A 9,700-nucleotide genomic window follows, 5' to 3' on the forward strand; every position below is an offset into this window, starting at 1 on the left:
TTGGGATCTTAACGTGGTGTCGAGTTTCCTGAAATCACACTGGTTTGAACCACTCAAAACGGTGGAAGTAAAATATCTCACGTGGAAGGTGGTCATGCTATTAGCCTTGACTTCGGCTAGGCGTGTGTCAGAATTGGCGGCTTTGTCACATAAAAGCCCCTATCTGGTTTTCCATGCGGATAGAGCAGAATTGCGGACCCGCCCACAATTTCTGCCGAAAGTGGTTTCATCCTTTCATATGAACCAACCTATTGTGGTGCCTGTGGCTACTACTGACTTGGAGGATTCCGAGTCACTGGATGTAGTCGGGGCTTTGAAGGTTTATGTAGCCAGAACGGCTAAGGTCAGGAAAACAGAATCTTTGTTTATCCTGTATGCTTCCAACAAGCTTGGGGCGCCTGCTTCAAAGCAAACTATTGCTCGCTGGATCTGTAACACGATTCAGCAGGCTCATTCTGCGGCTGGGTTGCCGCTGCCTAAATCAGTTAAGGCCCATTCCACAAGGAAGGTGGGCTCTTCTTGGGCGGCTACCCGAGGGGTCTCAGCATTACAGCTTTGCCGAGCGGCTACTTGGTCAGGTTCAAACACCTTTGCAAAGTTCTACAAGTTTGATACCCTGGCTGAGGAGGACCTTGTGTTTGCTCATTCGGTGCTGCAGAGTCATCCGCACTCTCCCGCCCGTTTGGGAGCTTTGGTATAATCCCCATGGTCCTTACGGAGTCCCCAGCATCCACTAGGACGTTAGAGAAAATAAGATTTTACTTACCGGTAAACCTATTTCTCGTAGTCCGTAGTGGATGCTGGGCGCCCGTCCCAAGTGCGGACTTCTTCTGCAATGCTTGTATATAGTTATTGCTTAAATAAGGGTTATGTTATAGTTGCATCAGAGTTTATCTGATGCTCTGTGATTGTTCATACTGTTAACTGGGTAAAGTTATCACAAGTTATACGGTGTGATTGGTGTGGCTGGTATGAGTCTTACCCTGGATTCCCAAAATCCTTTCCTTGTACTGTCAGCTCTTCCGGGCACAGTTTCTCTAACTGAGGTCTGGAGGAGGGACATAGAGGGAGGAGCCAGAGCACACCAGAATCTAAATTCTTTCTTAAAGTGCCCATGTCTCCTGCGGAGCCCGTCTATTCCCCATGGTCCTTACGGAGTCCCCAGCATCCACTACGGACTACGAGAAATAGATCTACCGGTAAGTAAAATCTTATTTTTTTTTACCTTTTTCATACTTAACGATCCACGCGGACTACGATTGGGAATAGTAACCTGTGCCGAGTGCAGCGGGGGACCTTGTCTGAAGCATGGCGAGCCATGCAAGGGGACACGGTGCACTAATTGGGGTTCCCGGTCACTGTACGGAGAAAACGACACCTAAAACACATAAAAAACTCCTGTCGACCTTTTGACCTGTGAGCCTACACCATGTCGGCCTAGAGACCCTGTCAACTTAGTTACTGTTGACCAATAGTGGTTGACCTAGTTACTGTCAACCTTGCATACCACACCCGTATAGAATGTAATTGAAACCTAACATATTATATATAGCCTGAGCCTATGGAGTATATTCAATTGAAGTCAAAAACTGCCGTCTGTCGAAAAGACGTCAGTTTTCGACTTTTTAGGTCGGAAGAGGTTCCAATCTATTCAGTATTTTCGACAAGTTGAAAAATACGACTTGTCGAAAAGCAGGTGGATCGGCGACATAGCTGCCGATCCACGTGCTTGTGTAAAAAACGTTTTGGCCCCCTTTTCGACCATCTCAGTCCGACATCAAAAGATGTCGGACTGAGATGCGGACCCAGAGGAGGAGAGGGGGGAGAGCCGCAGGGAGACGGGGGACTGCTGCCGGCAGCCAGAGGAGATCAGCGCTACAGCGCTGCAGCAGGATGACACACACCTGCGCCGCTCACAGCAGTGTCCACCCGGCTCCAGCAAGCTTGCTGGAGCCGGGTGGACACTGCCGTGCGGTCGAGCAGCTGTGTGACATCCATCTGTGGCACTACTGTAGCGCCGATCTCCTCTGGCTGCCGGCGGCTGTCCCCTGCTGGTCTCCCCGCGGCTCGCCCCCCCCTCTCCTCCTCTGCGTCCCTCATCTTAATTCGACTTGAAAAAGTCGAATTAAGATGAGATTTGAAAAGGGGTTGTCGGATCCATTCCGACAAATACATGTCGGAATGGGTCCGACTTTAATTGAATATACCCCTATATGTCCTGTTTTTTTTTTTTAATGCTTAAAGATAAACAATATACATTTTCTTTTTTCCTTCCTTTCTCTATAACGCCCCAAACATATGTCTTTACATTACTGTTGTTCAGTTTAATGACAGTGATATGTTCACATATGACATAATAGTAAAATATATTCACAGATCACCCAGGATTGGAAAATGTTTCAGATATTGAAAAGCTTCAAGAAAAAGCCTATATGGAATTCCAAGACTATGTAACTAAAACATACCCAGATGATACCTACAGGTAAGTTATCTTTTTTTATTTCCATGTCTGTTACAGCCACTATTCTTGTCAATTAATATTAGACAGCTGATGTAACCTGTTGAAAAGTTTTATCATTTTAGTTTCCATTAGATACTAAGCATACATTCTCTTTCTATTTTTAGGCTATCCCGGCTGCTACTGAGGCTGCCAGCTCTGAGGCTAATGAGTGCAGCCATTATGGAGGAGCTGTTCTTTGCAGGCCTAATTGGAAACGTGCAGATTGATAGTATTATTCCATATATTCTGCGTATGGAAACCGCTGACTACAACAGTCAGGTCATCGGCCTCTCTGCATAGCATACGTTTTCATCTTTACTCCCTTTTAAACAGTGGCAAATAGAAAAGACAATAAGAATGAGGAAGTCTCAGCCTTCACTTTTGTCTTTAGTTGCCTGCAGGTTAATGATGCCTTTTGGCATAGTGTATATATTCATAGATATATAGAGACATGTCTATATGGTCATGGATGGCCTATGGCTGTGCATTCAGATATATAGAAAGCGGTGCTTTTTTCCCTCATTTCAGATGAGTATTATGTCATGGTACACTGCAGTTGGTGTAGTAGAGGTATCATATTTGTATTGCAGTCAGGTGTTGTGTGCCTTGTCTGGGTTCTTACTGATCTGGAGAAAGAAATATTTTATAAATACATTTAACATTTTTGTTTGGATATTCTAAACTAGCCACTTTTTTTTTTTTTTTTTTTGTAATTTAACTGAAAATCTTACGTATTCTCTAAGAATCACAGTACTAACTTATACGCAGTGACCTTGATTTCAGAGGATTGTTTCCTCATTCCTGCATGGAATAAAAATGCTTTTTCTTATTTGATCATTTTTGTGACATTACTTGTAAACAAGGGGGGAATGGTTCAAACTGTGCAACATATTTAAAAATGATCATGTTTTGTTTAATATTTAAAAAAAAAAAAAAGGTGATTAATGGCAGATGTGCCAGATAGTACATTTTGAGTAAAGGTGCATACAAGCTAGGTCGGCATCGCAAGTACATAATGAGTGTGCTTGCGATACTATGTGCGATTTTGGCTAAGTGTCAATTTGGACTATCTCTTCTATGACATAGTCCAAATTGACATGCCTGCACAGTCTATCTAGGCTTGCGATGCCGACTGCACATTGGCATCGAATCGGGATAGCAAGGAGACTTTCACCTGCACTACATTTTCTTATGATTTTGACTACAGTCAAAATCGTGAGAAAATATCTCACGGTGTGTACACATCATAAGACTACTGTCTTAAGAATAGAATGGTGATTGTTTCCTGAAGGAAAACACAGTTCTTACACAACTACATTATATAGTCATTTGCTAGCTGCTAGTTCTCTATACTCTTACAACTCTTTCCAATTGCTTGTGGTGCAAATTAATATGGAAATACAGTCATTTTGTTTTTCAAACTCAACTCTATAAAATGACACAATTTCTGTGTTGTCTTATCCTCCCTAGTAAAATACTATAAGTAGGGATGACTGTATTCAGATAGCAGCTTTTCAAAGTACTAAACACACTTTTTCTGGAAACTGTATCACAAATCGCCACCAAGGCTTAGAAACGATACATGTTCTGTAAGCTTTATGTGAGAAATTGAAACATATTCAGATAATTCTAGCATTTCAAAAGGTCTTCAACTTCACTGTCTGTTAAGATTACCATCCTCCGGTCCAAAAAAAAAGGTCCAACAGATGAGTTGGCCAGCAGCTTTCAACTGTTTCTGTGATGATGTACAGTCAAGTAGGAACTATTGGGGAGATTTACTAAGCCTTAAAAAGTGATAATTTTCACGGTGATAAAGTACCAGCCAACCAGCTTCTGTCATTTATCAAACCCAGCCTGTAACATGGCAGTTAGGAGCTGATTGGCTGGTACTTTATCAATGTGAAATGTATCACTTTTCAAGGCTTAGTATATCTCCCCTTATGGACCCTATTCAGCAGCAGTTGCAGTTTTGGAAAAAAAAAGCAATACTGTAACGGCTATCACTCGCATGCTGGGGGCAAAGGGCAAGGTCTCCCAGCATGCTAATGGCGGCTTGTGATGCGATCGAAGCACAGTCTGGCTGCGAAAGGTAGTCGGACCACCGCCTTTTTCTCCGTTGCAACGGCCACGTGTGATGCCACGTGGCCGGCCTGTAAAACGGCCCCACCCCTGTTTTTGCTGCCTGTCCCCTGAATGCTGCGTTGCCGCCCACAACTGTCCCTGAACGCCTCTGCCTATCAATAAGGCAAAGGCGTTTGCATAACTGAGATGCGATCACATCCCCTTCCCGCGCAGAGCGGGTCCTCCGTGTGCACACTGCGGCGGCAAACGGAGATGCGATTGCATCTCAGTAGCGGTGCCTACTGAATAACCCCCGATAAACTTTTAACAACTATGTGTTTCAATGCTGAGACCAGCAATGGGACATTCACCCTATTGTATCCCTACCCTCTAGACATGTAAGCTCTTTGCATTTACTTTGAAATACTCTATTGAGGGGGTTCCCAACCATGGTCCTCAAGGCACACTGACAGTCCAGGTTTTAAGGATAGCCATACTTGAGCACAGGTGAATGAATTAGTACCTCAGTTATACTGTTTTAACCATAAAACATGGACTGGTTTTAATATGCCTTGAGGACCGAGGTTGGGAAACACTGCTCTAATGTCAGGGTATGCTGACTAGAGTTGGTATCATCCATTCCATTTACAACCTTTATGATCTCCTTCTTTATATGTGTTTCACTGTAAAAAAAAATTTAGCAAATGTCTTTACTCTTAATGGAAATTGTAAATTCTATTTTGGTTGTATTTTTTAAGAAAAGAAAAAAACACATTGGGTGAGATTCAAATGATATATCACGCCCAATTTCCTTTCTAAAATGATCTCCGTTATCGAGCATGTTGCGCCCATAGTAATCAGGTTTAGCTGTGTAAAGGATTGGGTGCCTCGCTACTCCGGGGGTAACGAGCTGAAATAATGATACAACGTCCCTGAGGGCAGAAACAGAACGGGTGTGAAAAGGAGTGAAAAGAATTGAATCCCGCCCATTGTATCTTTTTATGATAGAAAAAATTCCCTTGTTTTTTTTTCCCTATTATAAGTAGGCCATGGGATGTTTTTATTTCCTATGTCAGTTCCTCATATACTCACATTTATTCCACATGCATATTTATAGATAAAGCCCAGACCAGAACAACACAATAAAAAAGACATACAGACATTACAGGTCATCCATTGTATTTATTTTATTGCTTGCACCGCATACCCGCAAAGATTTTTACTGCATTAATGATATCCATATGTCACTTAGACTCCCTTCTAGAAATTTTTCCAAGTCCTCATAATCTTATGATTTTTCTTGAAATCATAACAGTGATTTATGTGACATTCTTTCACGTAAGTTACTGTTTAAAGGGCCTAATTCAGACCTGATCGCAGCAGCAACATTTGTTCTCTAATGGGCAAAAGCATGTGCACTGCAGGGGGGGGCAGATATAACATGTGCAGAGAGAGTTAAATTTGGGTGGGGTGGATTCAAACTGAAATCTAAATTGCAGTGTAAAAATAAAGCAGCCAGTATTTACCCCGCACAGAAACAAAATAATCCACCCAAATCTAATGCTCTCTGCACTTGTTACCCTACCTGCACTGCACATGGTTTTGCCCATTAGAGAAAGATTTTGCTGCTGCGATCAGGTCTGAATTAGGCCCAAAGAACACTAGTTACTATATATATTTGAATTAAAAGTACAAAATGCTATTTAACCAACCAAAATGTTTCTCCTTCATCCACTAGGGGACACTGGAGCGCAGTTACAATGGGGAAATAGTAGGCAGTAACTGGGAGCTGGCACTTTAAAACTCAAACACTGTGGCTAGCTCCTCCCCTACTATGTCCCCCCTCCAAGCCAGTCTTTGTTTTGTGCCCAGAGGGAGCTGGTCACTCTTGGGTTTACTCTGAAGAATTTTTTTTTCTTTCTTTTTTTCTTTTCTTCTTTCTTACACTCACAGACTGGCAGCTCTGCCACTGCCAGTCTGCACCGCGGGAGGCTGCCGGCGGGGTCCCATCACAGCTGCGTGCGGCTCGGGATGGGCCCCGGGCTGAAGGAGACACTGAGCTCTCCGGAACTGGCCGGACACCGCTGTGTGCGGCGCGTGTCGAGGCCGCTTCGTCGGCAGAAGATTCCGGCAGCGGTAAGTATGTGCGGCCGGACACCGCTGCGTGCGGCGCGTGTCGGGGCTGTCCCACCGAGAGCAAACACAGCGGTGAGTAAATAGCTTTTCTTTATGTGAGGTGGCTATTTTATTTTATTTAAATGTGACTGTGTTTCTGTTTGTGTTACACAGGCTGCTCCCCCGCTCTTAGCGTCGGTTCCCGGCGGCCGCGGCTCGCTCCCCCGCACGGATCCCCGTTCAGCGCGGCTCACAGAGCCGGCACGGGGATCGAGCTGGAGGCGCTAAGCAAGTTTGAATTTGGCGCCTTTGCGGAGGGGGGCGGAGCTTAGTCCCGCTCTGCTCCGCCAGGCTGAGTGCGCGCTGGCGGCCATTTTCCGAGGCTGCAGCGCGGGGGGAAGAAGCAAATCGGATCATCTGGACACAGTGAGCCGGTTGCAGTGGGGACGGGGGGCACGGGGGCACCTATACTTTATTAGATACATTGGGACTGTGGCTGCGCTTCTCCCTGCTTCTACCCCCCTTCCTTCCTTTCTGCATATTGCTGTGATTAGGGGAGGGTGACAGGTGCTAGGTCAGGCCATGGCATCTAAAGGCTCCAAGGCAGCACAAAAACAGGGCCAGTTATGTAGGATGGTGGGTCAGAACCATCTGCCCAGTCCTCATCAGAACCCCAGAGCACCCCTGCATGGACAGCACAGCTCACAGAGGTTATGTCCCTGCTGACTAGGGAACTGAAGGCCTCTAGGGAAGATAGAGAGGCGGCCCGGGTCCGACAGCCTGTCCCGGTACCGGAGCCAGAACCAGCATGGGCAGTTTCCCTGGCAAAATCAGTGGAAGGCTCTCTAGGGCTGTAATCCCTTCCCAAGCCCCGTCCTTTAGTCCTCCCCCACAGTCTTCAAAAAAGAGATTGCTAGCCTCTGTGTTGCAGGAATCTGACGATGATATGCCTCAATTAAATGAGGCGGTGGTAGATAATAAGATTTTACTCACCGGTAAATCTATTTCTCGTAGTCCGTAGTGGATGCTGGGACTCCGTAAGGACCATGGGGGACTAGCGGCTCCGCAGGAGACTGGGCACAACTAAAGAAAGCTTTAGGACTACCTGGTGTGCACTGGCTCCTCCCATCAAGACCCTCCTCCAGACCTCAGTTAGGATACTGTGCCCGGAAGAGCTGACACAATAAGGAAGGATTTTGAATCCCGGGTAAGACTCATACCAGCCACACCAATCACACCGTATAACTCGTGATACTATACCCAGTTAACAGTATGATAACAACTGAGCCTCTCAACAGATGGCTCAACAATAACCCTTTAGTTAGGCAATAACTATATACAAGTATTGCAGACAATCCGCACTTGGGATGGGCGCCCAGCATCCACTACGGACTACGAGAAATAGATTTACCGGTGAGTAAAATCTTATTTTCTCTGACGTCCTAAGTGGATGCTGGGGACTCTGTCAGGACCATGGGGAATAGCGGCTCCGCAGGAGACAGGGCACAAAATTAAAAGTTTGACCACTAGGTGGTGTGCACTGGCTCCTCCCCCTATGACCCTCCTCCAAGCCTCAGTTAGGTTTTTGTGCCCGGCCGAGAAGGGTGCAATCTAGGTGGCTCTCCTAAAGAGCTGCTTAGAATAAAAGTTTGTTAGGTTTTTTATTTTCAGTGAGTCCTGCTGGCAACAGGCTCACTGCAACGCGGGACTAAGGGGAGAAGAAGTGAACTCACCTGCGTGCAGGATGGATTGGCTTCTTAGGCTACTGGACACTAGCTACAGAGGGACGATCACAGGTACAGCCTGGATGGGTCACCGGAGCCGCGCCGCCGGCCCCCTTACAGATGCTGAAGAGAGAAGAGGTCCAGAAATCGGCGGCTGAAGACTTCCCAGTCTTCTTAAGGTAGCGCACAGCACTGCAGCTGTGCGCCATTGCTCTCAGCACACTTCACACCGCGGTCACTGAGGGTGCAGGGCGCTGGGGGGGGGCGCCCTGGGCAGCAATGTAATTACCTTTACTGGCTAAAAATACATCACATATAGCCCCTGGGCTATATGGATGTATTTAACCCCTGCCAGGATTACAGAAAAAACCGGGAGAAGAGCCCGCCGTGAAAGGGGCGGGGCCTATCTCCTCAGCACACAGCGCCATTTTTCCCACACAGATCCACTGGTGGGAAGGCTCCCAGGCTCTCCCCTGCACTGCACTACAGAAACAGGGTTAAAACAGAGAGGGGGGGCATTTTTTTGGCGATATTATTATATATTAAGCTGCTATAAGGGAAAACACTTACTATAAGGTGGTCCCTGTATAATTATAGCGCTTTGGTGTGTGCTGGCAAACTCTCCCTCTGTCTCCCCAAAGGGCTAGTGGGGTCCTGTCCTCTATCAGAGCATTCCCTGTGTGTGTGCTGTGTGTCGGTACGTGTGTGTCGACAGGTATGAGGACGATGTTGGTGTGGAGGCGGAGCAATTGCCTGTAATGGGATGTCACCCCCTAGGGAGTCGACACCGGAATGGATGGCTTTATTTATGGAATTACGTGATAGTGTCAACACGCTACAAGGTCGGTTGACGATATGAGACTGCCGGAAAACCAATTAGTACCTGTCCAGGCGTCTCAAACACCGTCAGGGGCTTTAAAACGCCCATTACCTCAGTCGGTCGACAGACACGGACACTGACTCCAGTGTCGACGGTGAAGAAACAAACGTATTTTCCAGTAGGGCCACACGTTACATAATCACGGCAATGAAGGAGGCGTTACATATTTCTGATACTACAAGTACCACAAAAATGGGTATTATGTGGGGTGTGAAAAAACTACCTGTAGTTTTTCCTGAAATCAGATGAATTGATTGAAGTGTGTGATGAAGCGTGGGTTACCCACGATAGGAAGTTGCTAATTTCAGAGAAGTTATTGGCATTATACCCTTTCCCGCCAGAGGTTAGGGCGCGCTGGGAAACACCCTCTAGGGTAGATAAGGCGCTCACACGCTTATCAAAACAAGTGGCGTTACCGTC

General features: G+C 46.2%; 1 protein-coding gene across 4 annotated transcripts in view; it reads left to right on the plus strand.

Moving 5' to 3' along the window:
- NR2C1 (nuclear receptor subfamily 2 group C member 1) overlaps positions 1-3,329 on the plus strand; it is a 172,460-nt gene extending 169,131 nt beyond the window's left edge. For all 4 annotated transcript variants that reach the window (XM_063927605.1, XM_063927603.1, XM_063927606.1 and 1 more), the window contains exons 14-15: positions 2,377-2,482; positions 2,626-3,329. In XM_063927605.1, coding sequence (XP_063783675.1) covers positions 2,377-2,482; positions 2,626-2,800 — 281 coding nt within the window. In that variant the 3' untranslated portion in view covers positions 2,801-3,329. The remainder of the gene's footprint in view (positions 1-2,376; positions 2,483-2,625) is intronic.
- The last annotated feature ends 6,371 nt before the right edge of the window (positions 3,330-9,700 follow it).

Source organism: Pseudophryne corroboree, chromosome 6 (assembly GCF_028390025.1).
Source record: "Pseudophryne corroboree isolate aPseCor3 chromosome 6, aPseCor3.hap2, whole genome shotgun sequence".
In the NCBI taxonomy this organism is placed as follows: Eukaryota; Metazoa; Chordata; class Amphibia; order Anura; family Myobatrachidae; genus Pseudophryne; species Pseudophryne corroboree.